This window comes from Antedon bifida, chromosome 1, assembly GCF_963402885.1.
Source record: "Antedon bifida chromosome 1, ecAntBifi1.1, whole genome shotgun sequence".
Lineage (NCBI taxonomy): Eukaryota > Metazoa > Echinodermata > Crinoidea > Comatulida > Antedonidae > Antedon > Antedon bifida.
In genome coordinates, this window is record NC_136226.1 from 3,604,458 (window position 1) to 3,622,736 (window position 18,279).

The 18,279-nt window shown below is 33.6% G+C and overlaps 1 protein-coding gene across 1 annotated transcript; it reads left to right on the forward strand.

The window, feature by feature from the left end:
• The first annotated feature begins 115 nt into the window (after positions 1–115).
• On the forward strand, positions 116–9,040 carry LOC144838071 (ras-related and estrogen-regulated growth inhibitor-like protein). Its single transcript, XM_078693426.1, has 5 exons — positions 116–467; positions 766–1,296; positions 7,659–7,715; positions 7,937–8,019; positions 8,467–9,040. The coding sequence occupies exons 2-5, from the start codon at positions 1,221–1,223 to the stop codon at positions 8,878–8,880; spliced, it is 630 nt and encodes a 209-aa protein (XP_078549552.1). The 5' UTR covers positions 116–467; positions 766–1,220; the 3' UTR covers positions 8,881–9,040.
• The last annotated feature ends 9,239 nt before the right edge of the window (positions 9,041–18,279 follow it).

An 18,279-nucleotide genomic window follows, 5' to 3' on the forward strand; every position in this document is an offset into this window, starting at 1 on the left:
ACGCGCATGCGTGATCGTCATTTATAGACATCCTGTTTTGTGCAGTGAATCGTAAGATGCCTGTATTCATGTTCTCAAGGTCATGACCTATGGTACTGTATGTGAGTATAATAACATAAGCTATAGCCACCCGGGAGATTTACTTTCTCCATTCTATAACACACGTCAAACTTCAAGGAATGCTAACAAAAATGATTAATCATAATGAAAATGGAGTTTATTCAAGAGAGAACATCGTTTAGACTGATGAATGTATAATGACCTTAGTCACAAGCCTTTTCATGTGCGATACGGAAGAAAAATTCGATGTATGACAAGATGTGCAGCGAAGCGTAACCAATAGAAAGAACATAAAGCGGCGAACATAATAATGTTTGTATATATTGTATGGATCAGCCTTATGCTTGATTCCCAAGCAGAGGAACGTAAGCGATAAAGTGATTTAACCAATAACATAATCGGTATAGGTAAGTTACGTTACCAAAGGATTTTCATTATATTAACATTTTAATGAAAATGCTTGTAAAAAGACAATTGCCTGCGCAAGATTATATTAAATTTTTGAGATCGTATAACAATATCACCTAATAAGTTAGTTTAAAATAAAAAAGTTTATTGTGAAAAACCATTATATAAAAAGATGTAATGTCATTTTCTACAGGCTAGGAATAATTTCCTCTTACCGCCCTCTATAAATTCAACTTCTTGAGACATATCTAATAATATTGTGTCTTCAACTTATGTTATTTTGGTCCCAATCTGTAGATTTGATCGTGTATTGTTAATATTTCACTTCAACGATCATAATTGCCATCCGGAATAACAATATGTGATTGTGATATCGATTATTATCAAGTGCCACGATGAGATCTAACTTTAATTTAATTACTAAGAACCTGGCCCGATAATAGTAATGCTGACTGGACTAATCGACAAATAATAAAGTGGACACTGGGATGGATCTGTTGACGTGATGACATTCTGCTCATCTACTTCCGATTGTTTACATCATAAAACATCTGCGGCTTTCGCCAGTCAACTGAATTCTTTTGCTGGACGATGACGCGTCTTGTGTACTTTTCAATGCTGCAAATGACAACGTAGTGTAAATGAGTTAAAAATTCAAAGATGGTATACATTTATTCGTTTTTTTTGTCCTCGAGTTAACGGTGCAATGGTTGATATGATTGATCGTATGGATTGATACAATACTAGAAAATATGTCGTCGTTGCATAAGAAAAAACTAACCCGAGCTAAGGTTGTGGTGCTAGGAAATGAAGGGTGCGGTAAGACAGGTAAGGCCGGATAAAGGTTGGTTTTCATATGGTATCCATTTGTGGTAATACTGTATGAATTGACTTTCAACATGTATTCTTTGTTTGGGGTTCAATGGCACGTATTCGGTGTGATGAATCGTCATACCATTCATGCTACCAGCATACTTGGTTCAGGTCCTTTGACGGATCAATGTGTTGTGTTGTATGGGAAAAGTGGCACTGCTATTTGTTGCAATTAGGATATTTTTGTACCAGTGGATATTCGTCCAACTGATAAGTAGCGGACAAACAACACATCGTGTCCACGAATTTACCATAACTACATAATTTTACGCCATGTTTAAACGCAATGTTATGGACATTAAGTATCTCTTGATTGATTTTGTAATATTTAATTCAATCTTTGTAGCCAGTGGCATGTCGCATAGAATTCAAAGATTATCCGTTGCAGAACTATTTCGAAACTTACAAAGAGAAAAAAGTTGGTGTGTGGTACAGTACCAAATTATATATACAGTAACCCAATGGGCAAAATTGTTGATAAACACTGATTTTAGGTTTTTGTCCATAACATGATTCCACGCTGCAAATCACAATTGTTATTAACTGTCTCTTCGTCGGTAGGAATATAACCGTTCCTATGGTTGTCAGTTTGTAATAAAAAGCCCTCAATTTATTTATTCAAGTTTATAGGCTTAATATAATCGACTCTCATCCTATTACTTGTTAGTGATAATATAAACTAAAGTCGCTGGGACTAGAACTTTACGATGAATTTAATTTCGTGCTTAGCGTTAACCGCCAATAACATATTATTCCGTACCCCGGCAAATCACATTAAACTCAACCATTGGAAAACATTTTAGTTTGATAGATTTAATATACGTTTATACAAATGTATTGATTTGCGATGAATGTAACATTCCAATCTCTCAGTCTCTCAGTATAATTTTTTGGTTTAACACAAGTAGGTAAAGTTATGGGCCCTTGGGGGATAAACTTAAAACCTTTAGATAGCGTATTGCAATACTGTACTTTACAATACAATACAATGTGGGTACACATAATATAAAAATAAACTTTATTACTGACAGTTGCTTCTTAACGTTTGTATTAATTAATAATTACTATAAAACATGAACAAAATATTTCGTTACTGAGTGGATAAAGAATATATTTAAAAATTGTTCCTCTTTGTACCAAATCCTCTTCCCCATCTCTCAACCCTAATGTTACATACAAAACACAAATTGGGTTTATTTAAATCAAAAATTTGGACTCTTTTCTTGTGAAAATTTCTCTTTCGGAAGTAATTCCCAGGGTGCTAATTTTAGTTGACTACATAAATCATCGTGTCTATTTATTCATTTCTGTAAACGACAATATATTTATAGTCCTGCGGTCGATCGTACATTTGAAATCGCCAGTTTTTTTACGCTGAAAGTACTGTGTATTCGATAACCATCTAGTAGTCTATAATAAAGAGAATCACTAATGTAGCACCCTGGGAATTACTTCCGAAAGAGAAATGTTGGGGTAGCTGTACGTCAGGTGTTGAGTAATTTTAACTTTATATTAAGTACATTGAGAATACAGTACTTCCGAAAAATTCGCAAGTAATTCTCGGGTGGGACTCGAACCCACGTCACTACTACTAGCCTGGCGTTCATCCCTCTAGACCACCGAGCTTGCGATGATGGCTAGAGGTTAGATTTGAGCCCAAGTAAACAGCGGGTACTGCACAAACAGGATTGTAATTGTTTGTAACTATGTGGAGCAGCGTTGCGTCAGGGTGTATCTGACCAAGAGTTAAGGACTACCATTTTGCGTGTCATTTTCAATTCACAATGTTCCAAATATTAGTAGTAGACAGTTATGTAGATTGTGTACCTTCATTGTTTTAAGTTAGTCACTTCCCTATTCTCCGGCACCTCTTGCTGTTACACCGTCGGCTTTCTTCACTTTCACAGCTGTTATATCATTGACTTCAAACCAACCTTCTGTTTCCCTGTGTTCGTTCTTAATGCATGCACGACAAAGTGGTATAACGTAGTAAAATTTGTCTGTATCTGTTTCTCCTTCAATATAAACATGGGCTCCGTCTGTGGTTTTGTTGTTGCAATCTATAGCAGTGCATGATCTTGGTGGGTAGTCTGCCCCAACGCTATAGACCCAATAGTCAATCCAGCTTCCGCCACCGGTAGGCGATAGATCTTTCGTGGTGACGTTCTTTCCCGCGTTCTTTACTCTTTTACCTTTTGCAATCTGTTTTCTAGCCATATTTATCAGATAACGAAACGGTAGTGTAGGCCCTAAACTAGTGTAAACAAAATCCAAAAGGAAGCCGTAACAGTAGCCTACGTTTTTAATTGGAATGATATATGCTGTCGTTCGTGCATAGGCCTACACTTATATTGTGAAGTGAAATGAGTCTATTATTTATGAATGAATGCATTAGCCTATTATATCCGGGAAGAAGGAAACGCTTCCCTGATTATATACAATAGGTCATGTGGTGGTAAATAATGACTCATGTTTTGCTGAAAAGAAATATGTTGTGATAGCAGTATTTCATTGTCAAGTTTTTACAACAAACATTTTGGTTAAAATATATATTACGTGTACTTGTCACAGTAGGTTCATTTATACAATGACCGAATTGTGGGCATATAAATAAACGTACCGTCATTAGTTTGATTATGTTTTTGACAAATATACAAAACAAGCTAAAATTAGGCTATATTGCTAACCTACCTGGAAAAATATAATATTTCAACATAATATATATATTTATAATTGGAAAATTTCTCTAATCCACAGTTCTATCTTGTTTTTCATTATAATGAATTTTGCTTTATTGAGTTTTTCATGTTTTTCTTGTTTAGTCTACATTGAATTTGATACTGTCGACATTAGGAATAGAGTAGTGCTATAATCGTGTCGGACAAACACATTATTTTGAATTGTATTTACCATTTTATATTTTACATAATATTTACCATAACTTAACATATGTCATGTTACACGTAAATGATAATATATATGGTCTCAATTATGATTTTTAATATTATATTTAATAGCAATGGTTTATATACAAACTATCTAAGTGACACACATGGCATAACAAATAAAGAAAAACAAAATTATGTATAATGATGATACTACAAAAAAGTAAACCATTGAGCAATTTTACATCCAAAATGATGTATTACAATAGGTTGCAAATCTAATGCCCGTCTCATGAAAAATGTAACACAGGTAAACCTAACCATGCCCATCACTTTTATCACAGTTTATAGGCATACAGGAGGAATGATGTATACCACGGTCGATTTTTAGAAACAAAGCTATAGTTCATAAACCAGTTTAATTGTACTTGACTTGTAATTTACTTTCGTCAACACTACTAGGATTCAATTAACTACCACACAATCTACTAAACAACTTAACCCAATCAAAAGAAAACTAGCTACTATAAACCTTCACAATTTTAAAAAATATTACTTTAATACATAAAATATGTTTAAATATAATTTGAGGTACTGTGTAGCCAAATTAATGTATACTAGAGGGTGAGCTCGCTTCGCTCGCTCCCCCTCTAGGAAGTGTAGACGATGGTTCTCGGAATGATAATGTTCTTCTTTTACGTTTTCTGTCGGTTACCATTATTGAAAATGCTTGACATTCGTAAAACTAAACTATTCTGTTTCACAGTGTCTTAGATGATTAATACAATTTTAAAGTATAGTCTTTATTATTTGGTAGGGCCCTTATAGGGCGGAGGTGGGGAGGCGGAGTTCATTTGACTCGAGGGAGGGGCTTATTCGAGGGATATATGTTAAATTTTTTAGTTTTAATAATATGGTAACATTTATAATCAAATGAAATCCTCTATCTAATAGATATGAAAAGTGGTAAAAAAGAATAACAAATGCTTGGTAAATTGTAGATAACAGTGCGATGAATTCTACTACAAATAGTATAATTGTGTTATTATAAATGTGGATGGGATGGACGTTTATTAGATAGTTGGGTTGGCGGGGGGGGGGGGGGGTGATTATTATTCAAAGTGATGTTTTATTGGAGAGGCGTTTATTCAAATAAATATCATCCTAATAAGTATTAATACATTATTTAATTTAAACATCTTTTGAAACTAACTGCCGTGACAGAGTGGGCCATTTCGGCCCAAGAAAGAAGACATTACGGCTTGCAACATGGGCAGACATCTCGGTCCTAACAGGACACAGGTAGCCTACAGTTATTCCTGCCAGCTTACTTAATAATCTTTATTAATTTGCAGTATAATTTTTATTTTTTAACTACTGTTCCTAAAATAAACAAAAAACTAAAATGGCGATGACTAATGGCCAACTTAAGCTCCAGTCCTACTATAGTATCTGTTTTTTTCTTCCGTCTTCCAAAGGGACACTGTATTGATTGATGGAAAGTGCCTGTTTCCAGTCACCTTTAGGGTCAAATCTATTATTTTAACTGCTCCCTTGTGTATAAAAGAGAGAAAATAGTTGAAACCAAGTTGCTGCAAGGTGAACTTATCATAAACCCGGAAATAACTTGACCGCCAAGAATTGAAATTGAGTAGAAAATCTACTGTTGAAATCATAAATGTTGTTAAAAAACTCTTTATAATATCTTGCTAAGATAGAAATATGGAAAAATAGCGTCGAACTGCACATTAATGTTATCAAATCTACGTTTCGCGGTACATCTGAGATAGATAAGGTAGGTATCCAAGGCGGAGATTTGTACCGAAGTTTTTGCATTGTGCTCGCCTATGTCAGAATTAACCATAATTTATATATAGATACAGATATATATTACATGACGTCATTAGGGTCTAACATTCTGATGAGCTTGCGCTTGATTTCCTGTTGAAAATTATTTTCTTTATGCATACTTATACAGGATAGATAAGTTATTGATTTCACCAACTGACCCAAAGAATGTTACTGTTTGAAACAGATTTTTCTAAGCATGGATGAACTACTGTACGCCGCGCGGTAGCGACACTGACGGGACAAAACATTATTTGGTATAACACAACAGAACATCTTTCGACTTTTAAAAAGTGGCAGCTAGTTTTATTGTACTAATGACTGTAATACTAGTAAAACTTGATAGATCAAATAAGTGTTAAAAACATTCTTCAATAACCTTAAACAATTCTCACTCCTGAGGACGATCAAAGTATATTGATCGAAACGTCGAGAAACTTCACAGTTCTTTTCAGAACTAATATACGTGGTGTACCGCAAACTTTATATCAACCTGTACCTTCAAACAATATATAATGTCAATCACTTTAGAATCAGAGTTGTAACCTCTTTCATTCTTCCAAGTCAGAGTGTACCGAAAGGCTTGTTCACATCACAAAATTAAACATTAAATGTTGATATTTTGAAGAATCGTTTCCTCTGTGGGTCAGGTGATAAACATCATTTGTTAAAAGTCATTTTCTTTTCGCTGCTGCTTCGGCCTCTTTTACACAATCGGGTATTTCCAAAATAAGGGCGTACGTACTGACAACGTCAAAAAAACCATTTGTTTTCTTGTGTGGATCCACATTGCATCCATGACAAAGTGGAATGATATAGTAATACGTTGGTGATTTTCTTCCAATATAAACATGGGCTCCATCTTCGGCCTCTTTACGACAGTACTTCTTGACGCATTTTTCTGGAAATTTTACATTTTCTCGTTGTGGATATTCTTTTTTAACCGCTTCGATCCATTTTTGTTTCCAAGTACTCCATGCCGGTACATCACAACCGGTAAATGTTGCGTTTTTTATTCGTTCACCATCAATTATTCGTATGCCTTTTACAGATTGGCTAGGATTAGCCCCACCAGCAGCCATACTTATTAGTAGTACACTATTAGAAGGTGTAGCAAATGTTCAAACCAACTCACAAATCCAAATGGCAAGCAGTACGTTTGTAATTGGAATCATCGTCGCGCACAGTTTTTGTATTGTATTTGTTATTGTCTAAAATTACAATGGATACAATAATCTGAATTGATTAGTGAACCATTCTGTTTATGTAATTCAAGACTTTCAATATGCACTCAGTTTTTGTATTGTATTTGTTATTGTCTAAAATTACAATGGATACAATAATCTGAATTGATTAGTGAATCATTCTGTTTATGTAATTCAAGACTTTCAATATTTCGACATCAGTACAAACATAACGTAGTTGAGTATTCTTGTCTCATTCTTAAACAAAAAATATCAGTAAAAAACTGAATGGAAAAGCGCAATGCAAAACCATTTTTGAGTTACTATAATATGAATCAATATATTTTCTATATGCTTTCATGTGGCAATTAAAAAAATATGTATGTTTCTGATTTTATAGCATTTACGGTTCGTCTTCTAACAAAGCGTTTTATCGGAGAATATTCACAAAACGAAGGTTGGTACATTCCATAATATCATTGTCATAATGCAGATGAATCATTCTCATAATTATTATCATATAGTTGTAGTTTATGAAATAATAATAATAATAATACGATATACAATGTGTTCATCAGGAAACAATAATTATTATGTATGTTTCCTTACCATTTAAATCACAAATGTTTTTTAGTATTATAATCTGTTAATATTTTATTTTTTGTTTAAACTTAATAGCTGAAATGACGTACCGACAATCAATGGATTTCGCTGGTGAGTGGATAAATCTGGAATTAAGAGATATTAAATCTGAACTACTGGTTAGTATCCTTGTTTCATTTTAAATTAACAATAATATGTATCAAATAATAGTAAGTATATTACAATTATTTTTTTCTAAGGGTGTATTCAATATGATTTTTATATTTGATAAACGTGTTTCCCGCCAAATTTTAACTGGACAAGTCCATCTTGGCCCACATAACAATACGTTTGGTTTCCACTAACACAGCGCGTGAACGTACGTGCCACACAAAGCTTTGTTCCCTTATCGGCCGCAACTCAACAACGTAGGCACAACGCAACTGAGTTGACCAAGGACAAGCGACAGTTTCATAATCCATCATCCATGTGACGCGCTTACGTTGCCTAGCCTAGTGGGAACCAAGCTATAAGTAATTCTACCAATTAAATCATTTTCTTAATTTCTTTCAATTTTCTTTTTAGCAATTAATCTTATAATTATTTTATATTTTTCATAAATCAAGAAAAAAGACGAATCAATTCAACTAGAGTCTGCTATAAAATGGGCCGATGGATTTGTGCTTATATACTCCGTAGATGACAGAGAAAGTTTCAATGCCGTTTCAGACTTTCGTAAATTCATTGACATTACAAAACGAACTGTGAACACACCAGCGATAATAGTTGGTAACAAAACGGACAGTGTGAACAGAGAAGTTACCAAAGAAGAAGGCGAGCATATTGCCGAAAACCTTAAATGTCCGTTTTACGAATTGTCTGTAGCCGAAAGCTACAAGGACGTTAAAACGAGTTTTGACGGGATTCTCTTAGAGATGAGATCAGAATACTTCAAACATTTAGCGGCTGTGGAAAAGTTTTCTCGAGCAATTCATATGAAGCCGTTTAAGTCGACACGGAGTCGAAGTAAAACAATGTAGCGGCACGTTACACCCGATTCTCTTTGCTGTATCTCCACATATTATCAAGTCTAGTATCAAGGCAAATTCTATATTACAGTATCACATATATTAATCACATATGGCGGCTGCATCATGTTATGGCTTAGTAACTCTTATGACCTATGATACAGGCGTCACATGCGATACATGTGACACTGTATCACAGAATTTGCCTATGATACTGATTATAGTATATATAGGTACAGTACCGAGAATCGGCTACACATACTGCTAAAATACATAATAAAGTTGTTAATTATTTATTTTCAAATATCTTGGATGTTTTGTTTTACAATAAAAATAAAGATGGTTACATGTAGTGTATTCTTTATCGATAACAACATTTCATTTGTTTTACAAGAAAAGGGAATATTGTAAGAATTATAAAATCCTCCATATTGTTATTGGTGAATTTAGTGAAACGTGGTGTGTACGAGTGGTGACGTCACTTGGTGAGGATGGTAATGGTAATAATTATAGGGTTCGATGTTGATGATGACGGTGTAAAATGGTGATGATGATGACAATATTAAGCACAGCTTATTGTGAAATCACTTCAATATGCCAGAATAGAAATAATATTCAAGTTAAATAAAATTTATTTCAAGTTGTTATTACATCTAACATAGAAATATTGCTTCTTGATCGGTATACAATTATTGGTAATGGATTAGTACAATTGGGTACGGTCCTGTATTGTGAAGAGAAGAGATTAAAGTTGAAGACCTCGATATTGCTTGCAGTAGTATAATGTCAACAGTACCGATTTACGGTAAAAATACCGGTAATTTACACAAGCACAATGTAACTTAACAGAAAAATGGAGACCTCGGTATTACTTGCTGTATAGTAGAATGTTGACAGTACCGATGTACGGTAGATAAAAAACAGTACAGTAATTTACACCTACAACAATGTAACTCTGAAAGAAGTTGAGACACCATGCAGTAATTAGTAGTAGAATATCGACAGTACCGATGTGCAGTGAAGTAGATAAAATACAGTCCAGTAATTTAAACCAGGAAAATGTAACTCCGAGGGAAGTTGGACACTCGATATCACTTGCAGTAGAAGAATGTCGACATGTAAGGTAGATGAAGGACAGTCCAATATACACTATAACATTGTAGCAGGAATATGTAATTTCAACAGTACACAACATGCCTCATCTTGAAGAAGCAATGGGCTAATTTACTTTGAGGCGTTAGAATATCCATTTTCTTTCTACTTCTTTGATCCTTCCTATTTTTTCTATTGACTGTAAATATGAAGTTTTAGGGACTTTCACTGCTTCCGTACCCTGGGAAACTTGAAACCAATCTTGATACATTCTGCATTCATCACAAAGCGGTATAATAAAGCATGTGCTTTCATCATAACCTTTAACGTAAATATGAGCTACGTCTTCGGCTTCTTTTATACGACATGTAGGGCAGCGGTCTGGAAATTCTTGCTTAGCGTATTTGCACCATGTTGCTTTCCAAGACACATCAGGCGGTTCATCACGTGAGGTAAAGTGTGCGTTTCTTACGTCTTGTTCACCGTCAAGTATTTTTACTTCAGCATCATCCATATTTGATACAAATGATCAGACAAAATAGTAACTAAGAGGTAAGTAAGTGTTAAAAAGCAACACACAAATCCAACTGGCAATCAATATGGAATATACCAACGTCTATTCATTCATTCGTTCTTTCATTTGGTCAAAATCAATATATGAATGATTGCTTTTCCTTTGAATTTATATATGAAAACAATCAATATTCATGTTTTTCATCACATCCCATTTCTGTATTGGGTTACAATTATTAATAGTGAATGACAATGGAGTTACCGTATGGCGATAATACATAACAACACCTTTTGATAACTGACACTTTTTGATTTTCTCGGCTTGATTATTCGTTGGGTTATTGTTGGGGTTTTCCAGATTGTTTTGTTTTTATTCCCAGTTACAAAATGTCTATATGGCCTCGTGGTGGAGTAATCTAAATGCATTTGAATATTTTATTACAATTGGTTTATGGTGGATAACTGATTATTACGAATCATTTCTTTTGGCTAATCGGTCGTCTACATTATTATAATTATAGTATTGATATAAAGGAAAATCTCCTTAAATTAATTATATAACAAGGTGCTTTTTAGAAATGTTTTATTGCAAAATGTTATCTTTTAAATACATTGTATGTAGTAGTTGTGTTATATAGTAATATGACATTCGGATATAAAGGGTCTCACCGTACACACATTAAATATTTCATATTATCATTCTAATATCTTATTTTTCAAACTTTTGCATTCTTTTATTCATCTCAATCATTTATTTCTTGGTGAAAAGGAGAGTATTTGATAGTTCTCCCCTGAGTTTAAATAAGAGAATATAACGATGACCACTGTCATGAATGATTTTAATTAATTGTTATCGTCTTTTTATTACCATTTTGTTATTTATAAATTTAAATTAATTTTGTCTTTGAAATTGTAAATGAAGGCAATATCAATCATCTCATGTATATATAAGCATATATTTATTTATTGTAACATAATAATGACATAAAATATGTCAAATAAAAATGCAAATAACGCCTCATGTTACCAAGCTTTCATTCGACACACGTGGTGTTAATTCGTGAAAAAAGAAACTAAGAACAGAAATTCAAAAGTTCTACCATCACAATTATTATTTAATTCCGCTTAAAAACCATAAATGATTGAAACAAACAATAACAATGGACGTATATCCAAATATTAGAGGAGGACGTGCTGCCAGTGCCCTTAAGTTAAGTTGAAATACGTTACCAACTTTAGTTGGTTTTTCTTTAGAAAACAATCTGAATAGTACACCACAGTTTAATATAATACAAATATACAATAAAAGTTAAAGCCACAATACCATAAGCTAACCATTTTCAAAATGTACGGTATAATATAAAACAAGGCCAACAGCCATTAAGTCGCGTGCTACAATGCATAGTGATACCGGACAGACAGACCGACAGACAGACCGACCGACCCACATAGTGAACTATAGAGAAGTTTTAAAATCAAGAGAAACAGCCATATGAAAAATTTAACATTCAATTTAGAAAAACTTCATACATTGCAACCAGTAAATAATCTAAATAATCGTAATTTCCTAACAAACATACAAGCGCTGCATACATAAGTGCAGCACACACGGCTGTTACCAGACCTCTGGTCTTACACAACAACAGCATATGTTAACTACTACCATGCTCGCATAAGTTACTTCGGCATCTAAACATGCTGTGTCCTATGAATTTTACAAATCTCGCTGAGGTTTGAGAGATGGTAATCGTTGGTGATGAGTCGAGACGGATTACGGTGCTATTGACAAATGTTTTGAGCGGAGATTGTAATTGATTTTCACAGTTGTTTCAAGACAACGATTCCGAGTTGCGGGGACAGGTGAGTTATAGGCCTAGAACGAGCTTTTATAAATGATAGCCGAACATAGCATTGCAAAATAAGTTAAAATGAAGTGTATTTCTTTCTCAGTATTTTTTTCTCAAGGTTTTAACTCAATTCAACCCTTCCTGGATGCCTATCACAATTTACTGCATAATGATCTTCAATACAAATTTCACTGTTTTACAAAAAAATGTTCAATAAACTGGCACACATGCAAATAACAAGCAGTCGATCACAACATTGCAAATAAGTTGAACTAAAGCATTATACAGCATTGCTAAATACATTACGGATAAAACAAATATTTTATTGTGGAATGAAGCTTTCTTCTGAGTAGACGTCTGTGGTTCTTTGCTGACAAAATGCTAATTCATCAAGGTAGACCTTTCTTGGAGACGACGGAGAACAGGAGTGATGTGCTGAAATGTTGGGTGTCCGAGTGACAAGACGTGCAGCACTATTCATTAGTAGTTGAAGTCTTATAGATATTTGAGGCATGAATCCGTAGAGAACTCCATTGCAATAGTCTAATCTAGATGAGTTCGCATCATTGGTCAAATGGAACTACACAACATTCTTTAATTTTAGTTTGTTCGATTAGAAATAGTGGTAATTATGACGAATCTAATCACTTTTTCTTCGTTGCTTCCTACTTCTTTGTTTTTTCACAGTCCTTTCTTGGCACTTTAACAGCTTTCGTACCGTTAACAACTCGAAACCAACATGAAACCCTCCTACTGCATTTATGACAAAGCGGTATAATGTGCAGGTAATCATTATCAGTATATTGAACTTCAACATGGGCTCCGTCAGTGGGTTCCTCCGTGCAACCAAACCTAGCGCAGTGTTCTGGGAAATCTCTTGCAACGTGTTTGCACCATGTTGATTTCCAAGAACCATCCGGCGAATCATCACACCAGGTAGACGATGCATTTTTCACTTTGCTATCATCAGGTACAGCTATTACGGTAAAATTTGTATTAGGCATACTTAGGTTGATACAGTCAACTTTATCTTCAATAAACCAACACACAAATTAAATTGATAAATAGTACGTTTCTAGTTTGGAATTTTACTCATAGTGTCACACCTATAATGAAAAGATTGTTTTTTTCTCTTTAAAATTTTAATAAGAATACAATCAATATTCATGTATTTCATAACATCCTAACAATATTGCTTTTTTGTTGGTCTACAATAATTAATAAAACGATGCGAGTACAATGGCTTCGATGGAACACTATGTATTAGAATAATTGGTTATCCGCACTTGGAGGATAGCCTATTGTGATTATCATAGATCTTTTTCCCTTAACTATATTTTTATTTCTTTCTGCCATTTTCTGTACAGCTTTTCTCAAAAACTTGTAAACAGAACATTATGAAATTTTGTCCGAATTTAGACATTTAGGCCTATCTGAAGTTCTGACTGACTCGCTCACATCATGACATGCTGTATGTCCTATCAAACACTGTCTTATAACATTTAGTCAGAACTCATTTTGGCGATTGGTTATCAAAATGGAGTTATATGGCACACCTAATTTTAAGAAATTATATTCTCGTAAACTCGCTTAAGCTTTGTTTCAACTATAGAAAACAAAATGTCTGCTGCAACAAACAGTAAACAAAATAAAATGAATTAAATACTATGAATTTTGAACCCCCTCCCTCCACCTCTCTTACGACAATTTGAATTATCACTTTTTGCAAAGCAAAAAACTGTGTTCGATTCCAACTTGTTCTTACGACATTTTGCGTCAATACGTTAAGTCTGCGTCATTGCGTCATAGTGTGAACCAAGCTTTACTGGCTTGTAATTACTAAAACAACGTTCAAATTACTCCATTGTAAAAATGGTGATCTATTGAATAAAAAAGCACATGTTACATGAACATTCTGCTGACGGTAAAATATCGCACAATTGAGTTAGCTCTGAAGAGGGATATTGAAAACAAGATACACCAAATTGGAAAGGCAACATAATTTAGACCGTAAGCTACAACATGTAAGCAACAATTAGGTAGAACGATGCAGATGGCAGATGAGATAGACGCCAATTGTTTTCTTTCTTTGACAGATTATCAAAAGACAAAGTGTTAAGTTGTAGCGACTTACCCACACTTCACCTCCACACGCCGTCTCAAACAATCCACCAGATAAGTAAAACAATATATCTTATCGTGTCAAGTGTTCATGAAAAAGAAACTAAGAACAGAAATTCAAGAGACTGTATTCTTCACCATTTTATTTCATTTCGCATAAAAAGCATAAAATAAGAAAGTAACATGATTAATAATAAACGTTGACGTAAAGCAAATGTTAACAAAGGAATAATCTAATCATCAGATATATTAGGCGGCCATTAATTATTGTAACTTTATGGTCGGTACTAACAGTCGCCTGTCAGTGCCATCCCGATCGAGGTCTTGAGTAAAGTTGGATGCGTTTGCAATCTTAACATTACGCACTACAGTTTAATTTAATAGAAAGTATATAGTTAGAATCCCTACCCACACTCATTATAATATATATGTATATAATATATATATTTTTAAAAAAAATCTTAGGAATGGCCTTCTGATATGGATAATGAAACCCTTATTACTTATTAGAAATTATTTGTTGGTATTATAATTTAGATGAAAATCTGAATAAACAAATAGAAATGCATGTCTTGCAAACTTGGATATTATTACTATACCAGACCTCTACAACAAAGATTAACAACAAAGAATGGAAAGCAAGTAAAATCGGGTGGGGTTATTCGAGTATTGTTCGTACTCCTAAATAATCTCTAATTTTGTAGCTAAAATCTTACAAGTAATTAAAAGTTGGTAAATGATGATTACTGTTTTTAAAATCTGGATGAGATGTTTACCGTTCACTTGCATATCAGGGTGACGTGTCTCTGGCCGTGTTGAAATGTTTACAGTAAATTACTGATTGAACGAAATTGTATGAATGCAGTCGAACATTGCAGATAGGCCGAAGTGCATTGGAGCATCGTCAATTGTTAAAGTTGTGAATTAAAGGCTTCCTGGATTTAGGCCTATAACAGTTCGGTATTTAGAATGCTAGTATAGAGAAAACAAGAATGCCACTAATTCTACTTTGAAGCTTTTCAACATTATTTTTCTTTTCCTCCAAGTGTTCTTCTGTTTACTTTGCTTCCTACTTCTGTACGTCTTTTTCTTTCTTCTTTTCATCTACACATGGAGGTATAGGCACTCTAAGAGCTTTCGTCCCGTTGAGAACTGGAAACCATCCTTCACGGCCCACATTGCAGTCGTGACAAAGCGGTATGATGAAGTAAGTACTTTCACAATAACCTTTAACGTAAACGTGAGCTCCATCAGTGGCGGGTTTTGTGCAACCAGACCTACCACATTGTTCTGGAAATTCTTCTTTAGTGTGTTTGCACCATGTTGCTTTCCAAGTCCCATTAGGTGGTTCATCACAAGAGGTAAAATCTGCGTTTTTTACCTCTTTACCACCAAGTGTTATTACTTCATATAGTAGAGTACAAATAAGGTTTCACCTCAAAAAATTGCAACAAAAGGTTTTTCAACGGATTTTGGTAGTATTGGGTGTATTAAATAACAGAAAAAAAGTCTCAAGAATTTCGACCACCGAGTGAAAAAGAAGAGTAGACTGGACTAAATCAATCTGCACTTTGTGTTGGTACAGTTCTTTGACTCATACAATAACCGCTGCTGCAAAATGTTATTGTGTTTACCGAGCGTTCAATTCTACGAACGTAGCGTTTATTAAAAAAGAAAGAGATATTCAAAAGACTGTATCTACCTTCACAACTTTATTTCATTCTGCATAAAAAGCAAAATGTGAATTAAGATATGTAAAATATGAAATACAAATTGACGTACATTCAAAAGAAAATATGAAGAGGTCGTACCTGGGAAATTTGAATATTAACTTTAGGTTTAATAGAAAGTATCGTCAAAATTCCAAAACGCATATTGTAATAAATTGTAAAAAAGATCATCTGAAAATATCTGTATAATAAAATTCTAAAAATATTCATTCAGTTTCCAGTTCATGTTTTCGATATTACATCTAAAGTATCTCCGAATGTTTGCTCTAAAGAAATGGAATGTTTACAAATAGCAATACAGTTGCTATGAGAGAAAATCGATCTGTTTCGTGACTGCACAATGCTCAATAAAAAGATAGTTATTGTAAAGTTCAGTTCTCATGTTGTAGTTGGAGCAAAAATGATGTAACTAGTATGCATCATGTCTTGGAGAATCACATGAGTATTATTCTACTTCTTCTTTTTCTTTGCTTCTTCCGCTTTCTTGTCTAGAACTTTTTTGTGTATTTTCAATCTGACAGCTAACGTCGCTCTCACAACTTTAAACGAACCAGTATCATCTTTTGAATTGCATGTATGACAAAGCGGTATAATAAAGTACCACTCATTTTCGCTATATCCAGAAATGTAAACATGCGATCCGTCAGTGGGCGTGTCTCGGCACCCACGACGAACACATTCATCTGGAAAATCTGTTGGTGTATTTTTGTGTATAGAAACGTATTTGCACCATATATTTTTCCAAGACCCATCAGGCGAAGTGTGTAATCCACTATACTTTGCGTTTCTAACTTCTTTACCACTATCAAGTGAAATTACTTCATACTGGTATGCTGGCATATTTAGTTTTGTAACAGGTGATCAAAATATCAAATCAAAACAGGCAAATGACAACCAGTACGTTTATCGTTAGAATATAACCGATATACGAGACAGTTATTTTCAATTTCAATTTTCAATGACAATCAAAATAATATTTTCGTTAGGCCTAACAATATAATGCTGCATCTTGATTGGGTTACATTTAATAAGCAACATATAAATCCAACTGGAAATCAATATGGAATATATACTCATACCTTATGTCTATTCATTCATTCGCTCATGAATTTGGTCAACATCAATATATGAATGATTGTTTTCATTTGAATTTAAATATGAATACAATCAATATTTATGTTTTTCATCGCATTAAAAACAACTTTCTGTATTGGTTTACAATTACTAATAGTGAATAACAATGGGGGTTACCATTGGCGATAATACATAACAATAACTGACACTTTTCTAAGTAATGATTTTCTCGGCTTGGAATAATTCATTGATTTTGTTGGGTTTTTCCAGATTGTTGTTTTTTTTTTATTACCAGTTAAAAAATTTCGTGGAGATGGTAAAAGAATAATTTGCTGTTGGTACTTGAGACATAATTCATCGCTGATCCCAATATTAATCTGTAGCTACGTTCACACACTACCTTAAAAAACAATCCATGAAGTAAAACATATATCATCTAATTAATGGACAAAAATCATCTAGTTTACATAATAATGACTTTTGTTTGTTTTTTTTCCTGGAATAAATTATATGCCAAACTTTTCGACACACGTGGTGTTCATGAAAATAAGACTATATACATATTAGGAGACTTCACCATTTTATTTAATTCCAAATAAAAAGCATAAATAATTGTTTAAAAAAAACAAATGATGCTACTGCTAGTGCTATCCCGATCAAGGTATCGAGTTAAGTTGAATATCTCACCAACTGTAAGTTGGTTTATCAATTCAATGTGAATATTACACTACAGTTATAATACACTAATATAATAATACTAGATAATAGGTATAACCACAATATACCAAACCTAACCATTGTCAAAATATACGGTATAATAAACTAAACCCAAAGAAATATTATCATAATTATTAAAATCAATAGAAAGAGACGAATGATGATAGTTTGTATAATGAAACATTAAATCATGAAAACTTAAGAATACACTGTAAACTATAGTAAATAATCTAATCTAGACAAACATACAAGCGCATCATACATCCTAAGTACAGCATACACGGTAATTACCAGACCTCTAGGATAGAACAAATATC